Source organism: Myotis yumanensis, unplaced genomic scaffold (assembly GCF_028538775.1).
Source record: "Myotis yumanensis isolate MYYU_CA2020_CCGP unplaced genomic scaffold, mMyoYum1.0.hap1 SCAF_9, whole genome shotgun sequence".
Classification (NCBI taxonomy): domain Eukaryota; kingdom Metazoa; phylum Chordata; class Mammalia; order Chiroptera; family Vespertilionidae; genus Myotis; species Myotis yumanensis.
In genome coordinates, this window is record NW_027223760.1 from 65,108,625 (window position 1) to 65,133,789 (window position 25,165).

Here is a 25,165-nt window from a genome sequence, read left to right on the forward strand (position 1 = left end):
GAGCTTTTTAGCTAAACTTCATGTCATTGGTAAAGTCAGACCTTGACCATTATCAAGGCAAAACTGGGGACCGTGCTCCTTGTTAATATTTGATTATGTTCTTACACTAGAATGTTTTCTGCAGGTCTTTGGGCTGCTTTCATGGCATTTTCAGTCCTGGCTGTGCTTGGCCTCTCTGTGGATCCAACAGCTTCTTAATGTGGGTGGGGGCAGGATTGTGGAAAGAGGAATTAAAGTAATTCTGAACCCACAATGTGAAGTATTGTGCTTGTGAAACTCCAGGACATTCACACCTCTGTGGAACAGTAACTGGCTGCCCTGAAGAATGCACTTGAACTCCACAGGACAGAATCCAAAAATTTCAACAAGGGTCCTGTTCAAGGGGCCATAGGAAAATCTCAGAGCAGAATTCTGCATTAGTTTGGGACCTAGTCATGTGCTATGGTACCTTCCCCCACTCCTTTCCTCCTTCTTCATCACACACACACACACACACACACACACACACACACACACCCACCATGTCTCAGGCCTCATGCTTTGTTCCATTTCCTTGGTCATGAGGCAGATCCAGTGGTGGAGACAGACAGATAGTGATAGTGTCAAGGAGCATATTAATGATAGTGTCAGAAGACAGAGAGGAGATAACCACCTTGTAGGAAGCTTCACGACCTCCCATTTTATATGCTTTTCCCACCAGCCCTTTCAAAGAAAATGAGCAACATCACATGAAATAACAACAAAAAAACAATGTTAAATTTTGCTTTGACATATACTTGTATTTGTTTTGCAGAATATCTGAGAGGAGAAAAGAAGTAAGGGGAAGTTATGCAGTTGCTTTGATTTCCATATTTTCAGGCCCCCCTCTTGAAATTCTCTATAGACAGAAGCCACAGTGACAATGTCAGCCACCCTTATTGACTAAATCAATGTTGTGTCTATCTACTTAACAGGTTTATGAGAATGCTAATTGGAATCTCTGGATTGGAGTTGATTATTTGAAAGTAGAAGGGTTACATTTACGGCCTAATGTAGGTTCCATCATTATGACTTTTCTACAGACAAGTGGAGTATATACTTCTCCTACGTGCAGGCCAAATTCCAGGTGCAAATCTAAAAAGCATCTGAGAGGAGAATGCCAGGGCTGGAGCTTTACATAGTTCCCTTTAAATATCTTCACAAGACCGGAATTATTTGAAAGATATCAGAACACAATCCAATAACCATTTGAAGAAACCACAGGAAAAGAGAAGTACCCTAGCTGTTATCGGTAAAGGACAGTATGTCCTTGATAACACTTCCCCAAAGGTCTCAGGGTTTCCCCTTGCCTCTTAGGTTGGGAGGTCCTCTAGGAGCCTCCATATCCAGCCAAGATGCTTGTGGGTATAACAAACTCTGCCCTGGTTCCCCCATGGCACAGTGGCTGACACTGTCACTGTAGCTCCTGACAAGAAGTAGGCCAACCCCGGAACACATTGACTCAATGCCACAGAAAATACACAGCACGGGGGCTGCTAGCACTTTCAGATGTCATCTCTGTTTCTTATTTAATGTTCGAGATGCAGCTGAGTCCCAGAGTAGTTTCCAGGGTAACAGAGGAAGCTTGGACTGGCAGTCAGGAGTCAGGAATTCTAATTCACCTTCAACCTTGAACTTGGCACATGATCACAATAGCCTTTGATCTCACTGACCCTCAGTTTTCTATTCTGTGAAATAAATTGTAATAAACAAGTAAATTTTTGTCCAAAACTTTTCCAGTTACTAGAGCTGATTGTTGTAGAAAAATAAATTAGCAGTGTTGTCATTATCACTGCCATTGTGAGCCAGAGTGAGCTGACGAATTTCAATAAGGGCAGGGTAAAAACTGTCACACCGAAGATATTTGGTTATTTACTTGGATTTTTATACCAGACCATTTTAATACATCACAATAGTCTCTTTCAAAGTAATAAGAATAAACAATTGATTGATAAATGCCATTTAGTCATGGTTTAGTTAATCTGGCTGTCAGGGTAGGGCACAGTTTCTCAGTCTTGGCACTATTAACTGAGGTAGGTAATTCCTTGTTGTGAAGGGCTGTCCTGTGCATTGCAGGATATTTGGCAGCATCTCTGGGTTCTACCTTAGAGTCCAGTAGCTCATCCTCCAAGTTATGACAATAAAAAATGTCTCCAGATATTGCCAAGTGTCTGCTGGAGGTCAAAATAACCATCAGTTGAGAACCACAGGAGTTAAACCATGACTAAAAGTCTCAGTTTGGGCCACAGTTAAATATATATATATTTTATATGTTGCAATCTAAAAATGCTAGTTTACCGCAGAGCCCCAGAAGTAACTAATTCAGATGAAAGCATTCTAACCTTGATCTAAATATCTATTAGAAATAACCCACTTAATCTGCAATGTCACAGCCCTCCCCTTCCCCCTGCCCCCCCACAGGCAATGGGATCTACTAGATGTCAAGCTTTTTGGAAATAAGCAGTATCGTCTCTGATTTCTTGGTGTGCACAGAGTAAGTGCTCAGTAAATGTATGGTGAACGAATGAGCAGCTTCCCCCAAACACCAGGGGCTGCAGCATAAGGAGCTGCCACGCTCAGCCAGCCATTTTAGATAATCTTTATCCTACAGGAGGAAATGAAGCAAGTGTTTGCCAGTTGGAAGGGTAGAAGGAATCTTTGGGAGGGACCCTGCCATTAGCCTAGCTGAAGTGGAGCCAGAGTAAAACTCTTTTCTGGTTAAAAAAAAAAAATGTCATGGAACATTTAATGACCTACCTCAGTGCATCAGAGCCCAAGCTGCACATCACTCATGCTCCCCAAGAGCTTATAGGAGTGAACGATTCAGTTACTTTAAGTCTTCTGTATTCCTAAATTGGCATATATTTTGGCAGCACTGGGTGTAGAAATCTCAGATGTGCATCTGACATGTTAATCTCTCTAAATGGTAGCCTCCCTGTTTTTCCTCCTGTACTTAACGAGTATGACTTTAAACTGCATTTGAAATGTCTCACTCAGTTGTCCCGACAACATTATTTTTTTAGAATAAACAGAATCCACCTCTATCTGTCACTAGCAACATAAGCACTGCGTTGAGTTCATGTTCATGTTTGATGTTTTATTGGTATTCTTTGAACCAGCTCTGAAAGTCAGAACAATATTAAATCTAAATTCACAAATCATTTAATACAATCATTAGTCTGATTCATGAGATTTGTGGATTTCAGCTGATATTAGTCTATAATCATTAAGTCCTAAAGTGATCACAATTGACTTAACAGAGGATGTTTGCCTCTTGCCTGGGTAGTTATGTTATTTACAAGGAAATCAACTAGACTGGTGATCTTCTAGCCCTATCTCCACACTCCACTGGGGATGTCTCCATTTTAAACTAGATCAGTCTTCCCAGCAGACCCATTCATTGAGCTGGAGTGGCAAGTGCTTTGGAAACACCACACCATATTAGCACCTGGTAAAAGGTTCTCTGTGGTGGTACCCTGTTGATAATATACTTAATTGACAACTCATATTACAGAGACGTGAATTTTGTGTCAGATCAAAAATAAGCAAAGAGAAGTGGAAAGAGTGCATTCAGAGGACTTACCATCTCTGCACATGAAACCAAGGCCCAAAATTAGGATTTAAAGAGGAGAGTGACTATTGTCTCAGATGGTAAATGAATACCAGTGTCATAAGTACCAGTGTGATCAGCGTGGATCACGGATACACACTCCTAGACTCCGGATTTTTATCCTGTGTTACACACACTATCTCTAAGTGAAAAACTAAGACTAGTTTTAAAATTTTTAAAGCCTAGGATGATAAAAGAAAGAGATTTAAAAGAATGAGGACACACCCCTTTCCATCCACTTCCCCTCTGTTTACATCTCACAGTCTTCCATATAAGAAAACCAAGGGAAGCGACACTGTATATACACAGGTTGAATTTTAGATTTTTAATAGATTGAACAAAAGCAACCTTAGATGTATTCTCTGTTGTTAGAATCTGATTTTAAAGACTTTTTCTTCCCCTGTAGAGAAAATAGTTGGGACTGGTTGGAGGAGTATAATATTTTTGTTTGTTTGTTTGTTGAATTTTAGTATATATACATTGAATTTTAGTATATATCCATCCTACTTCTAGAAAGGATTTTGAGCTACTAATTAATATAAGTCAATACAGTGCATTTAAAAATATAGTCCTCCCTAAATAGCAAATTTTACCCAACTGTAATAAGTTGACTACTGACAGTTGTCCTCTTTGGCAAAGCCTATAATATGTGGTGTCCCACCAAGGAAGCTTAATAATAATACACTTCCCATAGCGAATGGGTTTTGGAAGGAAATCAAGGGGTACTTTTGAGTAGAAGAAACAAAAGGGGAGGGAGTAGCAGGCATTGAAATAGTACCAAGCAAAGCAGCCTATCTCCTACTTTCAAAAGATCCCCACTCAATGGATTTGGTCCCATCAGTTACTAAGACCACAGCCCAGTGCTGAGTTCATATAATGTGGACATGTTGGAAAAAATGTCTCAATCGGTACCCAGAGCTGAACATGTGCCTTGCAGGAGAAGCAGTCAGTAAATGCAGATAGCCCTTCCCCTGGTCAGAGGAGCTTCCCCTCTGTGAGTCCACAGCCTTAAACATGTTCTCTAAACATGGTGCCATTTGGCCAGTCAGCCTGGATGCTGGGTGGAATGTGTCACAGAAATGGGAGAACTACTCCCCATTGCTTGCACTGCCATCACTATTTCCACTTGGCTTAGCAGCTGACACATTTGGTTAACCATTTTGTTAGCCTCTGGTTAACCACGCTTGGTTTGAAAACCTTACAGAAGCGGGGCAATGTCTATATACAATATTACTCATGTAAAAAACAAACCTGCAAAATGCAGTTCCTTCCTTATCTGCCACACCAAATTCAGACTTTCTCTTGCTGGCATTTGGTGAAAGGAAAAAAAAAATACTTGTTAATACCTTTTGTTGATGAATTTATCTGGAAACCAGGGTGGAGTGAACCATTCCCTAAAAAGGGGAATTGAGCTTTTCTTGTGTTTGAAATACTTTGACTCAACCTTGTATTCACTTCTCTTTTACAATGAGCCCAATCATTCATATTAATTAACTAGTGGCCCGGTGCACGAAATTCATGCACATTAAAAGGGAATTAATTAGAGGAAATATTTTAATATTGCTATTTGCCCTTTCTCTATAATAGAAGTGTCAGAGATGAAAGAAAATTAGTAAAATGTATATGAAAATCTTCCTCCTGTCAGAGTCTGGGGCACACCGCAGGACCCAGAGTCAAGTCCCCGCCCACCTGCATGCACTTCGAAATCGCGTGGGACCCAGACCTGGCAGGCCCCACCCCCATTGGGGGAGATCCAGACCCAGCTGGCCCCACCGCCATCAAGCCCCCAGGCTGGGGGTACAGCCTCAGGTCCCCCGTCAAGCCCCGCTGGGCCGAGGGCACGGGCTCAAGTCCCCCAGCCTGATGCCAGGGTGGGGGGCACAGCCTGAGGTCCCTCATCAAGCACCACCAGGCGGGGGGCGCAGCCTCAGGTCCCCCGCCTGGAGCCACACAGCCTCACGTCCCTGCTGATCACTCATTATGGCTCATTACGGTAACCCTGCCTCCGCTGCGGGCGCAGCCATCTTGTGACGGTGTGATGGAGTGAGAGTCTATTTGCATTTTACCTCTTTATTATATAGGATAAGTCCAATATCTGAGCCTGTGGGTAGAGCATGTTTTTTTCACCTCCAGCTAGAGCTGACTTGCTTTTCAAATTTTTTCTCTTCTCCTGCATGTCTTCTTCCCTTCCCTTTGTTCATTGCTTTTTCCCTTCCTTCTTTCCTTCTCCACCATGCACTTTATTACCCACCATCTTTCTTCTAATCAGGCAAGCTGTCAGACTGCACCACAACCAACATCTTCTTCACATCCATGCTCCTCACTGGCTCCCACACAGGTGACTTAACCTTTCTGCACAGGAATTTCCTGCATTTCTGAAACATGGGGAATGGTCTTCATCACCTGCTTCAGACTCTTACTACCTGCCAAGCACTTTGCTCTCTCTAGAAGGCAGGTACTGATTTAGGGCAAGCTGCTATATTCTTGTCAGTTCCTGGTGAGCAGTTGCTTTAGAGAAATCTGGAGACAGAAAAGAAATTGCTGAAGCTAAAAAAGAAGACAGATCATGAAATGATATCTTAAGCTTGTTAGGAGATAAATTCTCAGACAAGCCATTTTCAATTAATAAATCAACCCAAAAGCTTTCTGTTTGGCATTTTTAGAATGGTACTCAGTTGTGACAATGTGATTTAAAGAAATGGTTGCACATTCCCCGCCTCCCGCACCCATCACTTACGTTGTAGGCAGTTAAACTGTAGGTTTAGACCTCTGGCTTATTGAATTATACACCATGGAGACAATAGAAACTGAGAGGTTAAAAGACAGCTTGGCCATGGCCTGTAATTCCACTCTGAAAAATGTGCCAAATAGTTAATGTATTCTGTTGGTCATACCTCCTGAAACAAAAAGGGAAAACTTCAGAGAGAACTCTGAAACTAGAAAAGAGGAGAAAGTATTTGACATTCTTCATTGCCCAGTTATTAGCCAAATTTTTAAAACACGTGTGAGAACCAACATCAGCTCAGAAAGAAGTTGTTACTCATTTTTCAGTTGAAATGCTCTGCACCGTCATCTCCTTGGGCACGATTCAAACATTTTCCTTTCTCTACACAAGCTTCCAGATTCTTCAAAAATTATAAGTGGCTCCTCTTGGAAATGTCTTAAATGTAGACATGCAGGATTTTTTTTTAAAGGTTTTGTTCTGGCTTCTCCAAGCACAGCTTTATTCTCTCTGTGTGGTTGGCCTACAATCCCGAAGAGAGTGCTGTTGATAGAAGCTTTTATTAATGGCGAGGCTCCTCCATCACAGGTTTTTCCTGCTCAGTGAGACCAGCCAGCTCACAAGTGGCATCGGGGGTTCTCAGTGTGCTGAGAGCCCAGGGACTATTTATAGATGTACTGTTTGTGCTCTCACACAGCTGCTGAGTTGAACTCCATATAATCCAGCCTGTTCCCAGCAGACCTGGAGCTCTTCTCTCACGGGACCACAGAACCATCACAGCAAGTCGAGTTGGCTGTTGGTCCAGTGACTTGGGGCCACTGACACCAGCAAAGCCCAAACAAGAAGTTAGGCAGCGCTTCAGAATTAGAGTTCATTACAACCTCTCTCTCTCTCTCTCTCTCTCTCTCTCTATCTCTCTCTCCCTCCCTCCCTTCCCCAGAACCCCTCCCACTTCCTCTCTTCTCCCTCCCAATGTGTTGATACACTTTGGGAGACTCAGGCAGGGGTCATATACAGAGGCAGAGGGGACCATGGGGAAGCAGACTGTACCATTACCATTTAATCAGGAGAAAACCAGAACTGGATACACACACACAGCATGCTAGACAGACTTGGATAGAGATACCAAGGGACGGGACAACTTACACTTCAGACAGTCTACTACCCACAGATAGAGAGAATCCCCTGTAGATTCCTTTTTACTTGAGTAAGTTCAAGGCTCCCTTGGCCAGACACCTAATGTCTCTAACAGAGACACGAGACACACATCCTGCTATCTCCCAACAACTGGAGCTAAGCTGGAAGGCGACCACATAGACCAGCTGTCCTGGCCAGGTCTCCTGGGACCAGGCAGAGGTGTGTCCAGGAAGGTCCTTCTTCCAGTCCCCTGAGGGCCTTTTAGTCAGACTTTCAGATCCAGAATTTTGAGCATCTGTGTTCTGAGAGGTGTCCCCAGGGGTAGAGCGGGTTTCAGGGTGGGGAAGCAGTGCCAACTGAACACAGCTGCCCGCAGAACGTGTGGGGAAGGACCCATTGGAGGACCCAGTGACGTGGTGGTGCCTGGCTGCTCTACCTGAGCAGGGCACTGCTGAGACAGGATCCTGCCTCAGGCACAACAGTGGCATTGTCCATCACGATGGTCACCAAGGACTGCTGTGCGTTGAAAGGGGTACAATTTATGTAGCTAAAGCTGACCGCTGTCCATCTTGTCTGAGATGATGGGAAATATAGCCATCGCTTTTTATTGCACCATTTTTTGCCAAATAATTAGGTCACCCAACTCAGGAGGGGTCCTGGGATGCACATGAGGAGCAAAGTTTGCTATGGGAACTTGAACTCTGAGTTTCCTGACTTCTGTGCAATTAAAATCCCAAACTTAATGTTGCATTAACATGGATTTTCCATAGTGACTTATAAATGCAAAGTTCTGTGTTTCATATGTATATTTCTAACATATGTTACTGCCTATGTTTCTGATTAAAAGCTCGTCCAAAATAAAATAACAAAGGATTACTTTTTTCCAATAGAACTTGCTTCTTCTATAAAAGCTGGAAATAAGCCCTCACCTAAAATTACCCAGGCTTGCAGGTGCTGGGTTTTGGGGGGTGAGACGTGTTTGCTAGCAAGACAAAGGGCATTATTCTCCCTGCAACCACCACCAGAAGGTGTAGTTTTCTGTGGAGAAAATTATAGGCCTGAGCTTCAAAGACGTTCCATGGTTAGGCACCACTCCTGGAGACTGGCAGGCGGCAGGCAGGCAGGCGATCAACAAATATTTATTCTAAGCCACTGTGTATTCAGCACCTTTAAAATTGCCAGGGAAACCAGCCAGAAGGATATAATATCTGCCTGGGCCAAGCTAGTACCTGAAGCCATGCCTTAGAGCTCAAGGAGTTCCGTGACCAGACAGGAACAGGGGACCCTAAAACTATGAATACTGGCAATATCTCACCTGGGTATGGAGATATTGGTAGAATAAATAAAAACTAGACCCAAGAAAAGGTTCCCACTAAAAGCTGATATTTGATGGGTGCTACCACCCTAATTCTTTCCTTTTAGATCTCCCTTAACAGACACCCAGGTGGCACTCCCCCCCCCCCCCCGACTTACACACACACACACACACACACACACACACACACACAGTATCACCACCACCATCAGTTGAATCCACTGGATAGATCAATTTATCAAAATTTTTAAAAAGATAATGAATACTTTTTAGAAGTAGTCAGGTCAGCATGCCAATATGTATGAATGCAGGAAGTTCATAACAGTGTAGTTGCAGAGGGAAAAGTGGTAACAGTGTGTATGCCCATCAATTGAAAACTGGGATTCTCCCATAGAGAAAATCCAATACCTATTAGACGTGATACTGAGGTCTCTGGGGTGGGAGGCCGGGATGCGGGGACATGGACTTACGTAGTGCACATCAGAGCTGGTGCAGAGGTGAACAGGACTCACTCACTGTTGCTTTAAGTTCTCTAATCTAGTTTCTTTGATGCAGCTGCAAAGTCACATCAGCTGTTTGGACACGTGCATCAATCACAGAATGTGGCCTTACAGAGTCACATGAAATCCCGGCATCCTCTCTTACGAGTATGTACATAATTGGCAAGCTCTGTCTTCCCTGAGCTGCCTTTGGACTTGGGGTTGTTTGTTGTGGATTGTTTGGTTGTAACATCCAAGCACAGGATGTTACACTAATCCCCATTAAATTTGTCTGATTAGATTAGATTAGATTAGATTAGATTAGATACTAGTCTGCCCAAAATCTTTCTGAGTGCTGATTCTTCATCTGGTGTGCTTAACTATCTCTACTAACTTTGTATCATACAAGTTGATAGCTATGGCTTCTGCATTTTCTCTTTAGTTCTAAGCCAGCAGGAAGATGATAGAGTCGTAGGAAAAGTGGCACCTCAACAGTTCTAATTTAAGCAAGGAAAAGAATTCCAGGTTAGATTCCCTCTCCCATTGTCTACCTGTGGCTATAGCTTCTAAAGTAAGGTAAAGCAGGCCCAAGTGCTCGGTGATACGTTCAATTTTGGTGGCAAAGAGCAAAACAAACCCCACAGACAAAGCGCAGCAATTTCTTTGCCAACCACTTCTGTATTAATAGCTAAGACATATATGAATTACAGTTCTGCAAGAGTGAGCCTTCAATTTATTCTTGTTAAATGAAGACACTAATGAATGCCCACTGAGAGAATTGTTTTATTTCAGATACCACGTCCCTTCATCTCTTTGACTCAGTGACTGTCTTTTTTGATTCAGCAGGATGTTGAGCATTGTAAGAGGCTGTACATTTTAGTGATTTTCAGAACAAACTGCTGTTCTGAGAGCAGGTGCTAGTCTTCATTCTAATAAAAAACAGCGTTAGATTTTTGGATAAGTAAACCACTTGGCCCTTTGTGTCTTAATCTGTCTATCAAAATGAGGACAGGATTCTGAGCTCCTAATTCCATCAGAAAGAAGATCTGTGTTAATGTCAGCTAAGAGGTAGGAATCTATTGGAGAAGTGAGTTGTATGGATGTCTAAAATAAAGAGGGAAGTCATTGTTCAAGGAACTTCTGAAGAACAGGAGGCTTGGAGTGAGAAGTCTTGGTTTAGAAGTCTGGCTCTACCACCTTGAACTTGATTCCTCCTCTAGGAAGTGAGGAAACAGTATGGGATAAAAAAAACTTTATTAACCAAAAGGACATTCAGAGTAATCCGTGGGACAGAGTAGAATTGTGTGTGGGTGGAGGATAACACAAGCTTTTTATGAAAAGTAAAATATTGAGATCTTAAAAAACTTTTCTTAGCAAGCTCCATTCATGGTATGAGCCCTATACAGTTGTACCATTTTTTATCTTTTATACTGTATTTTTACTGTACCTTTTTATGTTTAGATATATAAATACGTCCATTGTATACAACTGCCTACAGTATTCAGCATAGTAACATCTGTACAGATTTGTAGCCTACAACAATAGGCTATACCATATAGTAAAGTTTATTAGGCTAAACCATCTAGGTTTGTATAAATGCTCTCTATAGTGTTCACACAATGAAATCACCGTAAGGACACTCTTCTCAGAATGTATCCATATCATTAAGTGACACATGAATATACTTAAATTGTGAAACCATCAGAACTGAGTTACATCACCAAAATTTTGAAAGGAGCACATTTTATTCTAAGTGAGTAAGCTAGGTATGATTTTAGTTAATTATCTTAATAATGATCCTGAAATAAATGTGGAGTTTAAGATCCACTATGCTGTCAGGGTGATGCGATCATACTCAATGGACATCCTGAAGCCCAGATGTGAACCTGGGCATTAAAACTGTTGTTACCGTGGCAACATGAAGCTCCAAGTTTATGTAACTGTCCCAGAGCACCATGGGACTGTTCTCTTTCTGTCTACTCAATCTTGAGTAGCTTACTCAAGATTGGGAAGCATTTTGCGATTCAGACTAGTCATGTACCATTATAAAATTCAGTGGATAACTATCAGGGTGTTTTTTTTTTTCTCACTAATTCAAAGACTTAGTTTCAGAAATCCTTGATATCCAGAGTAAGTAAGTAGTCATTGACATGCCAGTGCACCTCCAGTGGAGGTTCTGGTCTCACATCATTGACCAACAATGTTGGGGGAAAGGGGGAGAGGAAGCAAGAAGAAATCACATGTACAACAATACCTTAGGGAAGCCACTGATAGCAATTCTTTTGCAAAAGGAATTACAAATACACATTTTGTCCTATTTTTATATAGACAGCCTCTCTTCCTTATGGTCAACTCAGGAACACTACATTTTGATATTAACATATTTGCCCTAACTGGTTTGGCTCAGTGGATAGAGCATCGGCCTGCGGACTCAAGGGTCCCAGGTTCGATTCCGGTCAAGGGCATGTACCTTGGTTGCGGGCACATCCCCAGTGGGGAGTGTGCAGGAGGCAGCTGATCGATGTTTCTCTCTCATTGATGTTTCTAACTCTCTATCCCTCTCCCTTCCTCTCTGTAAAAAAAAAATCAATAAAATATATATATAAAAAAATGGATATTAACATCTTTTTTTTCTGGAACAAAAGAAAAGCCAAAAGCCATTTTTAATTAAAACCTTTCTAGAAACAATGCTCCTACCTCCCCCACCCCCACCGAAATGAATTTCAAATGTTGAATTCGTCTTGGCTTTCAGTCTGTGAAGCATAAGCAATGGGCAGCACTGAAGATGGAGGAGAAAGGTCTCCATGGCTTCACAAATGTTTCTAATTGGTGAGAGCAAGTTGTTAATGGAAGATAAACCGCCTGGGGCAGACATGGGTGGGCGTGTCATGTGCGGGTTGCTCACGCAGGCCCACCTGCATGTACCCATGTGGCCGTAATGACGAGAGCGTGTACCTGGGCTTCCCACAATGTGCCGTGATGCAAAGCTGAGCTAAGCTGGAGATGAGAAAGGGGCTGGGGCTGAGGCTGAGCTCTCATGGCAGTGGCCAAGCACAGTATGGGCGGAGATAGAGAGCTGGTTTCTGACCAGGACTCAGATCCCAGGCAGCAGGCCCACCCTCCCACCCGGATCAGTGAATAAGGGGTTTGTAAAATACACAGAGAGAATGAAAATGACCCCTCTGACTGAAACCAGCTGTGTCAGGCTTCTCGCTGTCTCTCCTGATTTGCTCTCTCACATAAATGGATGTGGTAGAGGACCATAGAAAGTAAACAGAACCATTTTTTTTTTCTTTCTTGCAGTCACACCTCAGTAATAGCCCTGGTTTTTATAGCTGAAAAATATATGTTTATTTGCTCATTAATTTCCCTCTCTCTTTCCCTTGCCTTTTCTTGGCATTGGGTAGAATGTTATTTAAAACAAGACACAGTTCAGCTTCAAAAAGAAAAATCATTCTGCAGAATACAGCTTGGACTCGTTTACCATTCATTTATCATCCCTAAGCGAGTAGGGTACAGATATCTGTATTTGGTATATTTTAATGATTTCCAGCGCAGTGACTCTTGTTGGCACCAGGATACAGGGGAGCAATAGGCTCTTTAGGACTTTGAGAAGTGCCTCAGACTGTTTAGAAAGGACATGGAGAAGATTAAATGTGGCATATGCAGAGCAGCTCCATGATCATTTATCTTCACCGCTTTCATTCAAAGATGAAGGCTGGTGCTTGGAGGATAGACTCGACCCAAAGTCCTGAGTTTCTCTGCGGGGGGGGGGGGGGGGGGGGGGGGGTCGGGGGATGCTTGGAAACCTTTAGTTTTTTTCTCCTTTGCTTTGGAAAAGCTTTGGTTTTTATGTGTCTCCCATTTCCTTCATGTAGTGGGCAAATAAATAATGATATGCCTAACTCAGTGCCCAGTAAATATTTGTTGAGTGAATAATTAAATGGAATGTTATAAGCTTGACTAGGATTATTGTCTTGGCGTGAAACATGCAAGAATAGACTTGAGGCAATCAAGTAATTTCCCTTAACAGCACAAGCTAATTATTTGAGAGATGAAGATCTGGTGCATAGTATTTATTTGTCAGGCTCCATTTGCTCCTAATTAAAGGTGGAAGAGTTGTTTGTAGCATTGAAGGGATGACATAGTGACCCACTCCTACATATCTTTTCAATTTTCCATGCCACTTTTTCAGGGAGAATATATCAAGGTGAGGGTAATGTGCATTCTTTTGTTTATTTATGTTTTCTTTCATTTCTGTTATCATTCTTTGAAAGACAGGGAGGGTGTGGAGCGGGGAGTCCTTTGACAGTGTACTTTGACAGCCCAGCTGCCTGCATGATCCGTAGTTGACTCTGCTCACCTTCGTTGACTAATACACTCGTCCTCCCATAAAAATACCACTTGCTGTGATCCAAGTTGAAAATGCCGCAGCAGCATCATAAGCCTCAGGAAGTTTCATTCATTCCAAAAATATGAACTCAGAGCCTAATGTGCATAAGGCTCTGTGCTAACGCCGTGGATTTAGCACTGAGCCAACTGCACCATGGTTCCTGCCCTCATGAAGCTTACAATCTGGAATGGCTGACAGATAGTCTTAATTGAATAATCATTCTCAAAATCATAACCTGAATTTTAAAAAGGAGAATATAGCTCTACTGCACCATGTAACAACAGGGTCTGATTTATACCAGGAGACCAGGGAGAATTTACTAAGGAGGAGTCTGGAGCTGAGAGCTATAGAATGTCTGAAGAAAGGGAAAGAGCATCCCAGGCAAGAAGACTATCAAATGCAAAGGCCTGTGTGGCCTGTGTGGGAAGAGCAAGGGCTGATGGGAAGGCAGAGCCACACACTATAGTGCCTGCGCATATGTCACATCAAGGACTTTGACAGTCATCCCATGAGCATTAGAAAGACATAGAAGTGTTATATGTCCGAGGGTTACAGAGTGAGGGCAGGGAGAGGAGACCTTATCAGATCTGTGTTGTGAGGGGGAAATATAAGAATACACTCATTCTTCACAAGCATAACAAGGGAGGTGATCATACTGCACCCTAGATAATCCTTTGTTGCATCTGAGCTTCCTGGAAATTCTTACCTTCCCACTGCCAAGTTTCAGAACGACTGTATCTTGATCTCCAGTTGTGTGCCGGGGAACACACGCACAGCCTATTGCTAACCATGCAGCAAAGACGTCTCCTCATGCCAACTTGTCTAGCCCCTTCTCTTATTTCTGCCTTTCCTTTTGATGGGGGGAGGGGGGACGTAGCACAGTTTATTCCTGTTTTTGGCAAAGTGTGCATGGCATGACTTCTGGCACCTTCTCTCCCCTCTAGTGGTGTGAACTTGGCACTTGGCTTAGCTTCTCTTTTAGCCTTGCAGAGTTGTTCTGAGGATTAGTTGAGTTAATACTTGTAAAAGACAGAAAGAGGAGTGGTATGTAGTAAGTACTCAATTAATGCCAGCCATTATGACTAGTAGATAGGTGTCAAAGATATAGTGTTAAAGTGAAAAAAACAAAAACACAAGATACAAAACTACGTATCATAAGAAGGGCTTGCACTAGTGCATTCTTATAAGTGCCAAGGAAATGTCTGAGGATACACAGTGGTTACTTCTGATTAATAGGACTGGGGCTTAGAGAACAGTAGGCAGGTGCCTTTATTTTTTCATCTCATATTCTTGTAATAGTTGATTTTTTTAACTGTGCAACTATATATTTATCTAATAATAAAGTCACAAAGAATAGTTTAGAAACTCCATTAATATTATCTAATATGTCAATTTTAAAGAAAAACAATTATTTCATTATCTTTTTTCATGATTTTATTCACTGTTAAGTTTGGAAATATCATTTAGAAACTTGTCTTGGGGTATAATATATATATCTGCAGTCCAGCAATTAATTCAATCTTCATTTCTTTTGCTTATGCTATGTTCAACCAAAGCTTATAAAATCACATATTATATATGCATAACCCATGAACACAAGACAAGAGTGCAGTGAAGGCCTGGGGAGGGGGTAGGAGCAGGGTGGAGGGGTCAGTGGGGGAAAAGAGAGGACATCTGTAATACTTTCAACAGTAAAGATAAATTTATATATATATATATATATATTCGCATGCTATCATGATCCCACTGGTGTGAAGTGATTCTCCATGTTCCTCCATCTACACGTGCATACAGAGAGTTGTCGGGAATGCTGTTCTCCCACAAAATATAAACAATGCATTTGGTTCACTTGTTGCTGACTTCATTGTACTTTTAAGCATTGCTTAAATGTTTTATAATGAGCATTTTTATTAAAACAATGACATCATTTCTAAAAATTGGAGGTGAGGAGTATTAGTTCACTTCGTTCATTAGTAGCAAACCCAGTATCCAGCATCTAATCTTTCTTAGGAATTCAGGAAACAACTTCTTCAGGATTTCCATGATCAAGGTCCATAGCTATTGCTCAGGAAAGAGGAGGCAAGTGGGCTCGGTAGTTACTGAATGAGGATGTAGGAAATGTTTTCAATAACTAACAGATAGGTCTGCCAAGCCCCACCCCCTTTCTTTTTTTAAGTGGAGGTTCTTTATGTTTAAGTAAAGACATTGATGGATAGAATTGGTATTTATCAATAGTTTACTCTGACCAGTTGAGAATCATTAATTTTGTACAGGGCTGCAACGTGGTTACTTTGATCATTTAAATATGACTCTGACTCTTCTTTTTCCACAGTGCTCACACCCCACTGTTATCAATCAGATAAGAACACAAATCAGGAGAGAACTTTAGCTCCTTAGTAAATACCTTATGAAGCCAATGTGAGCTTGCCAACTAGATTATCATCTCTGCAGAAGATACATTTCCAAGCAGTCACTGTATTATACAGTACTTAGCATGCGGGGCCCCTCAGGATATGATGATAAATGTCTGTATAGAAGAAAAAACAATTTTCAAGAAACTGCAACGAAGCTGATTACCAACTGATTTTTTAAATCAGGGCCAGGAAATGATGGTCCATGGGCCAAGTCTGTCCCGTGACTTAATTTGCACAGCACAGGAGCTAACAATGGTTTTTGCATTTTTTAAAATTAATTTAAAAAATCAAAAGTAGAAAAGCATTTCAGGTCAGGTGAAAATCCTTTGAAAGTCAAATTTCCTGTTCCTAACTAAAGTTGTACTGGAAACACAACAGGATCATTCATTTACATACCTTCTACAGCTGCATTTGCACTCAAAGGGTGGAGTTGAGTCTTATGACAGGAGACCCTAAGGCATAATGATGAAAATATTTGCTTTCTGACTCCCTTTAGAAAAAGTTGGCTGAGCCCTGCTTACTCGAGTGCATGTCTGTTTGCTGGTGAATACATAATGCTTTTGTGTTAGACACAGACCTGTTGATGTGGCATCAGAGAAGCTGTAATCTTTAACTTTCCTCACTTCCTTCCGGAGTCAAAAGATAGTTACTGTGTGACTATGGAGGGACTATGAGTTACTAGTATATCATGGTAACAAATGGAAAAGACCTACATATTGCCCCCAAAAGTGATGGATTATAATCTAATTTGAAACTTAAATAGCATTAGTAGTTCCTATATTTCAAAACGTGTAGTTACTTCCTTTCTGTGTCTGAGAAATCTTTTGAAAGGCAAAAACCTTTTATTCTTGTGACTTTTACAAAATGCAGAGCCACATCAGCTGGGCCCTGTGCTCAGTGGCATTATCATAGTGAATGGTTTTAATTGGTTTTTACTTGTATTTGGCTGTCAATAGGACATGATAAACATATGGACAATGGGAAATATGTTTCAGTAGAATGTCTAAATCTTGATAGGCTATCCTGCTCATTTGCTGTGAAATGGTCATTAATGACTGGCATTGGCCCTCAGACCTACTATATTATATATGAAAACATGAAATTAATATAAAAGTCAAATTGCTACCAGTGAAACAGTGTACCATAAACTAGCACCATAAAATATTACCGAACTGGAAACACAAGTCATTTTGATTCAGAATCCCCACTATGTACATGACTGACCTCAACTGTCCCCTCTTGTTTTGTTGTTTCAGAGGCTGAAGGCCGCGTTGACTCACCACCCTGCTGCCATGTCAAATGGGAATATGAACACCATGGGACACATGATGGAAATGATGGGCTCCCGGCAGGACCAGACGCCGCACCATCACATGCACTCCCACCCACATCAGCACCAGACACTGCCAGCCCATCACCCCTACCCACACCAGCACCAGCACCCAGCTCACCACCCCCATCCTCAGCCTCATCACCAGCAGAACCACCCGCATCATCACTCCCACTCCCACCTTCATGCACACCCAGCACATCACCAAACCTCGCCACACCCACCCCTGCACTCCGGCAACCAAGCACAGGTAGACCCTTTTTGTGATCTCTTCCCCCTTCCTGTTAACAGTACAAGCTCTTATGAGGGGTCATGGGCAGCAACTTTGTTTGACCAGCCCCGATGTTCTATCTGACACTCTGGGGAGCTTTGTTCATTTCCTAGGAGGTAATGGCTACCCATAAAATACTACCAGATCATAGTTTCTATAAATAATACAGTAAATTTTAGCTCTCAACTCCAGTGACCAATGTAAACTTCAGGTTCTCCAAAATCTCTTTCTGCAGTGTGTTACGAAGTTAACCCTAAAAATGTATTATCGATGTGAAGAGTAGGAAGAATTTAAGCATGTGAAGAAAGGTGTGGATAAAGAATGAGAAAAAGGGTTAATGCTAACTATGGTTCTAGCTACAGTGCTTCAAAACATTATAAAGACTCCATTTTGTCTCCTGTAAAATGGAAGTTAAATACAATGGGAAATATTCTAAATAACATTACATGCTAAAAATCTAAAGAGTAACAATTCCAGGGAGACAAAGAGGCTCGGTAATGGATGTCGGGGCATAAGGTGCTGTGTAAATGGTGAAGAAAGGTGAGTCATCCCGCCCACTGTGAAATGCGTTGGAGGAGCGGACAGAGAGCCAAGCTCTGTAGATCATCAGTTCAAGAGAAGGGCCAAGTCCCAGGGGGTGGGAGTCACCAGGAGTGGCTAGAAAGGAAGCCAGCATTTAGACTCAACTGAAAGAGAGTTGGGGGACCAGGCAGACATTATGTCACCCAGCCCAACAGGAGAGGCGGGTCCATGTACCCGAGTGAGTTTTAGTAAGTGGATGAGGGGCATGTTTGGAGCATGGCTAGCCCTAGACACTTTGGATCTTCAAGCAGGATGACCTTTGGCAGTCCCCTCCACCCATTCCACTCTGCCAGCTTCCAAGCAGCTGGGTCAGAATGGTGTCCGAAGCTTAGGACCGCCAAGTAACACTTATTCATCGTCTGCCTCTGGACCTCACACCGGGCAGCTTCTTGAGCTCTTGGATCCCCTTCCCTAACACACACCAAACCTGGACAGCCATCCACATGGCTGGGTCATCCACAAGCTATTCAGTAGATACGCTGATTTGCTAGATAAGCTTACTTTTGCAAAGGTTCTTAGAGGTGTTCAATATAGCAAATGACAGTGCAGGCTTTGGAGAAAACTTCCATTCTTTGCCCACTTTACTTCCTCCTGTGTGACAGTGGTCAGATTAACCTCCCTAAGCCTCAGTCTTTCCATCTGTAAAATGGGGTAATAATAGACTAAGCTTATAGAGTCTTAGGAGCATTAAGTAAGCAAATGTCTGCAAAGCCCTTAGCACGGTTTTCATTACATGTTGGCCATGATTACTTCTAAAGCCAAGGAATTTGATAGAAGTTGAGCAAGAGTATAGCAATAAAATACTATCCAAAGCACCTTTATAGTCAAATGCCCTAGTGGGACATGTATTTAGAAGGCAGAAAGAAAACTGTAAGGTCAAAAATAGGCAAGGAGATTCACATGTGTACTTATTTTTTAAGGGGAAGGATAACATCAAATTTTTGTTGCCTTGGTGTACAGACAAGTTTAACAGTTCCTTGAATATAAAAGCTACTCATTAACTAATTACCAGTTAGTCAATTGCCCTCCATTTCAAGTAAGCTTATATAGGCCAATTATACTATATGCAGTTAGTTCATTGCTATTATAATTAGATGCACAAACAGTTGTTTTTTTATCCTATACTAAAAAGAAAGAATACAAGTTGGTCTTGTTAAAATTTGAACAAGATCATTTAGATGGTATTGAAAATACCACTCTTAAACTTGGCTAATTTCTGAGAGCTTGTTGTATTTCTTAATTGTATGATTATTATCAGAATAGTAGGAATAGAAGTTTATTTGGGGTGTTTTTTTTTTTAATCCTCACCCTTGGATATTTTTCCATTGATTTTATTTTTCTTTTCTTTTTTTTTTTTAGACTGACAGTGGAAGGGAGAGGAAGAGAGAGAGAGAGCAACAGCAATGTGAGAGAGACACATTGATTGGTTGCCGCCTGTATGTGCCCCAGAGTGGGAACCGAGCCTGCAACCCTGCAACTGGATATGTGCTCTTGACCAGAATTAAACCTGCGACCCTTCAGTTCTCAGGCCGACGCTCTAACCACTGAGCCAAACCAACTAGGTCTGAAGATGATTTGGAAATATTCTGTCTTTTTAAAATCACAATTCATTCTCTGTGGTCAAAATTTTCAGAGCATCAATACCAACAGAAATCCATTTTTTAAAATAAAGTGATAGGTAACAATATTACCAGGGACACAAATCTGGCCTTAGGGTTGCATTTGCAATTTCTCCTGGCTTTTTGTAATTCTTTTGAATGTAAGGATGTGATTTCAGAGTCCTGGTGTCAATCCTTGGCCAGGAGAAATTTCTCTTAATTGTAGCACACCTTGAACCCTGAACCTGGACTGAATCTGAAGCCACCATATAACTTACCCCTTTGGGTGAAGCACAGGAAAAGTGTCAGAAGATGGCTGGCCCACGTGGCTCAGTGGTTGAGCATTGACCCATGAACCAGAAGGTCACAGTTTGATTCCCAGTCAGGGCACATGCCGGGTTGCAGGCTCGATCCCCACTAGGAGGCAGCCCATCTATGATTCTCTCTCATCATTGATGTTTCTATCTCTCTCTCTCTCCCTCTCTCTAAAATCAACAAAAGCGTATTTTTTTTAAAAAGTGTCAAAAGATAAAGGTTGGTTAGAGTGGGAGAACATAGTATTGAAAAAACATCCCTGCAGTGGAAATTAAAACCCAGTTTTCCCTACTTGAGAGTCTTATCTAGAGACCACTAATTCACAAAATGAAATGGTAAAGGCAGAAATAGCCAAGGTCATGAGTTCCCTCTAATGCTTATAGAGTCACCTTTGTGGTGATAGCTCAGAAGTTAACATCTGAAAGGACAAGAGCTAACCCTTTTCCAGTAACAAGGATCATGCCTTTGTATCCACTCAGGTGGGGTAATACCTTAAACCAGTTATTTTCTTATTCCTCTGTGATGGGGAGGAAAGGAATCAACAATAAAACATTTTAGAAAATGTCTTAGCTTTAAATAAAATTACCAAGAGGCAGTCCAACCTCAAGCCCGAGCCTGATGCTTTTGCAGTTAGTCATACAATGTTTGATAGATTTTGAGATTGAAATATATCACCAGCAGTCAGCTGATGTCAACCAGTGGCCATTATTAGCACAATTACAGTCATTCTGATTGATTTCAATCACAGGGTTAGAATGCGGTAGAAAAGGTTGCTGGAATTCACTTTTAAAACTTTTGCCTGTTATTTCAGCAGGTTAAATGTCCCTTGAAAAACAACTTTATAGGTATTACAGCCTTAAGCTGGAGTGACTGAAAAATGGGGGGGAGGGAAGAGAAACACCCTTTATTGAGAATGAAGAAGGGGAGTGAAGAAAGGGTTAGTGTCCAGAGACATAAAGAGTCCGTGGTAGAAATTTCACTGGGCACTGTGTATCAGCCTCATGGAGGGAATAAACCTGTATATGTGGGGGTCTCCCAAACCTTAGATGTGGCTGAGCCCCAAGCAGATCTTACAGGGACTCTATAAGCACAGTAAAACTTTTTAATAAAGTGCTTTGCCACTCCTCGGATTTCCTTATAATGGCTGTAAATGGGGAAGCACAACAGTCCCTCCCTGTCACACCGCGCAGTGTATAAGAGGGCTCAGTGCTGCTCAATGCCTGCTTGTAAAGACCCTGCTTCCCAATCGCCTAGAAAGGCCTCCTCTGACTCCCTCCGTCTTAGTCACACCCTGAAACAGTGAACACAGGATTTCAGCTGCTTTCGGGGGTTCACGGGATCTTCTGAGGGGAGTGACAGTGAGATGAGGTCCCAGAGCTGTGCCCTGGGAACAGAGTTTAACAGCATTAGGATGACAGGAGCTCCCGACCTGCCCAGACGGGGTATACCGCTGACCACAGCAGACTCTCCGTATTGTGACACTAACCCTGACCTCTTGGTGCTCACCTGCAGCCAGACACTGGCACTTTACCATTTTAAAACGTACCTTAAATAAAACAGTTTTAGCACCTGAGGGAGGAGAAACAATGTGTCCCTCTGCCAGGGTTCAGCCAGTGCCTATAAGGGAAAATCTGTTTGACTATCTTCTCACAAGTCATCAGTTCATCTTGTCAAAATATCACGCAAGATAACTCAGTGGATGCTTTTGCTTTCTGTGAGCTCAAGAGCTGTCACTGTTTACTGCACTCTTAGAAAACCAGTTTGAGATGCTACTAACGCAGTGGACTCAGCTGTGCTTTGCACGTCAACCCCGGCTTGGGTGGCTGTTCCCTCCCCAACCTGTCATCCCTCCTTCTGCTTCCCAGCAGGTTTCACCAGCCGCACAGCAGATGCAGCCAACCCAGACAATACAGCCGCCCCAGCCCACAGGGGGGCGCCGGCGAAGGGTGGTGGATGAGGATCCGGATGAGAGGAGGCGGAAATTTCTGGAACGGAACCGGGCCGCCGCCACCCGCTGCAGACAGAAGAGGAAGGTCTGGGTGATGTCACTGGAAAAGAAAGCTGAAGAACTCACCCAGACAAACATGCAGCTTCAGGTGCAGCCACTGTCCCTCTTCTCAGCCCTCAAAGGCCCTGTGTGCACATGGCACTTCCTGTCCCTGCAGCACTCGTTGCCCCGAGCAGTAACACCACACATCAGCCCACAGAGCAACAGGCTCCCTCCGCCAGCGTTATTCATTCGGGACACTGCAGAGCACAATAAGCCATTCAGTTTTCAGTCCGTCTGCCTGTAAAGCTCTAGGAGGGAGAACCTGCCCCATAAGTCACAGAGCTGGAAGCACGGGCTTCGAAGGGTCCCACTCTGGCTCAGTAATTTCTTGCTGTGTTTACTCTCTCCAGCTCTCAGTTTCCTCATCTATAAAATGGGAAAATAACCCCATAGAGTTGCTGGGAGGAATAAATGAACTAATGTGTGCAAAGCCATTTGCCCAGTGCCTGGCACGTCATCCATTTTCCACTTCTACAAAGTCACCGGTGAGGGGTTGCTTTGGCTAACACAGGATTATCTATATTTTTGTTTAAAGGAGGAAAGGGAGGTTCGTGTTTATTACTTAGCTCTACAAGAAAAGACATGTTTCTCTCTCATTTTCAAACTTGAGATTTTAATCTTGCACGATTTGTTCCTTCCAGGGGTGGCTCCACTGGGGACATTTTGGAGGCCACTTCAGGAGCGTTTTGAGAGAAGAGTGGGAAACGCCGGGGCCAGGGCTTCTCTGGCAGATACGCACTGTAGAAATGATGAGTTCAGGGCATTTGTTCTGACACAGAAAGCAGCACCCTGTTCACAGCAGGGAAAAGGCACTAAAGAGATGTGACCAGCAGTCCAGGGGCAGAGCCATGGGTGATAGCCCAGCACTTCCAGGAGCTGAGAGATGGCTGAAGAGGAGGGAAGGAGAGGAAGGCTGCCCCAGCTGGGGAAGAGCTGTTTCTCAGAAATTCATAGGTCACCTTCCGTTCCCATACCAGGTTCTCTGTGCATCCTTAGAAAGGAGCAATTAGGGTGCCAAATCCCCAAAGCCTGTGCATATACAGTTCCATGAATGGGAATGACCTTGGGGCATCCAATGTACAAGTTGAAAATATACAAAGAAAATTTGGGTGATACATGGACTGAATATCATAATTAATGGATGTTCACTCTTCCCCCTAAATGTATCATTCTTTGTGTGATAGACATGAGAAAGAACCTGAGAAACATGTAGAGCAGATATGAGGGAAATAAAACAATAATTATAATTATTCCTCCCAATATTTTATGCTATATGAAGGTGGGGGCTATGTCTCATTGCCTTCCCCCACCACCTACCTCCCCATTTCTAGCCTAGTGTCTCGTTAGCATGGTGAATTCTGAGTGTATGCACTCAGCATCTGTTGAATAAATGAATGCATTCCCTGTCTCTGGAGTGCCCCAAGAGCTGGCTGCCTGGCCACTTGGCAGGAATGCGTTTGAAGGGAGTGGAGCCACAGTGGGATGGCTGGACTTAGACACCTCGAGAGTCACTCCAGCCTGGAAATCTGTAATTCTAGAATCTGGCAGGCACAGTAGCATGCGAGGAGGTAGAATGCGGACAAACACTCTTAATACTCATAGTACTCATTTTTATTTTATGTGTATTGAAAAATGTCATTAGAACATCAAACCTTCAATTTCACAAACCCTATTGGTAAGGATGAGGCTAAATCATTACAAAATGAGTTAATTCGTACAAACATGTTAAGTAAATAAGAGTCCCGGTGGATGTGGACCTAGCAAATATTACAGCCATGGTGCCGCTCTGACCAACGGCTGGGAGGCCTTTAAATTTGCTACCAGGTCTGAGGTCTGCAAGAAGACCGTGAAAATCTGCAGGGTTTCTGTCTTGACAATGTTGACTTTTAGGCTCGGTACTTCTCTGTTGTATCCTGTGTGTTGCACATGTTTTGCAGTATCCTTGATCTCTCCCCACTGGATATCAGTAGCACCCTCTACCCCACCCCCCATTTGCAACAACCAAAAAGTCTCCAGGTGTTGCCAAATGTCCTCTGCGGGGGCAAAATCGTCCCGGGTTGAAACCACTGCCTTAGACGAAGGAGCCAGCTGGCATGGATCAGATGCCAACAAATGTTTAAATCAGTTTCCACTAAAATGAGTCCTTGCAGAATGACTCCAGGCATTGACTGTGGTCCTAGAGCATGAGAACACAGAGGGTCCCAGCAGAGAGCCAGGAAAAGTAAAGATGCCATGGGCCTCGAGGCCAGATGTGTTCATGATTTGGCCAGATGCATGTATATTATTGCTTTTACAAAACAGATAAGGTACATTTACCCTTTACGGACCCTAATCCATGAATTTTTACATTTCTTTAGGGCCAGCATGGCTAATGAAAAGAAATGTTAGAATTCTTGTCCCTGAAAATCAACCAACCAACAGGTACCAAGATTTGGGGTTGGTGAAGCAGTGCCCACGGAAGGGGCTGTCTCTGAAAAGCCTGCATTGTTGATGTTTTCCAGCCGCCGCTTGGTTCAGAGGGACAGAAACCACATCGTTGCCTTTTTCTGTGCTGGTGGGTGCTCTGCCCCACGCCTTGTGACGCCAGAGAGGGTAGCAGATCCCATTACCTCTGAGTGACCCTTTCCCTCTCAGTGGACCTTTGTCAGAAGAAAAAGGTGTCTCTCTTGACGCTGGTTCAGTGAGCCAAATTTTAAGTAAACAGAAATGGAAGGTGCTAAGCAAACAAACTCCAGCCAAATGGAATATCCAAGGTCTGGATGGCCAGCTGCCACTTTTGAGTTGTTTTCCAGCATAGAACCTTCTAGTTAGGTTGCAGAGTTTCAGATTGGAAAAATCAGACCTAAGAAAACAAAGTCAAACTCCCAGACCTCATTTCCTTGCCTCCTGACACATCTCTACCCAAGAGGTCAGCACAGGTATAGAACTGAG

At 42.8% G+C, this 25,165-nt stretch overlaps 1 protein-coding gene across 1 annotated transcript in view; it reads left to right on the forward strand.

The window, feature by feature from the left end:
* Nucleotides 1-25,165, forward strand: part of LOC139016446 (cyclic AMP-responsive element-binding protein 5) — a 132,000-nt gene that overhangs the window by 94,040 nt on the left and 12,795 nt on the right. The window contains exons 4-5 of the mRNA XM_070424491.1: nucleotides 17,345-17,668; nucleotides 22,053-22,280. Of these exons, the coding sequence (XP_070280592.1) occupies nucleotides 17,345-17,668; nucleotides 22,053-22,280 (552 nt within the window). The remainder of the gene's footprint in view (nucleotides 1-17,344; nucleotides 17,669-22,052; nucleotides 22,281-25,165) is intronic.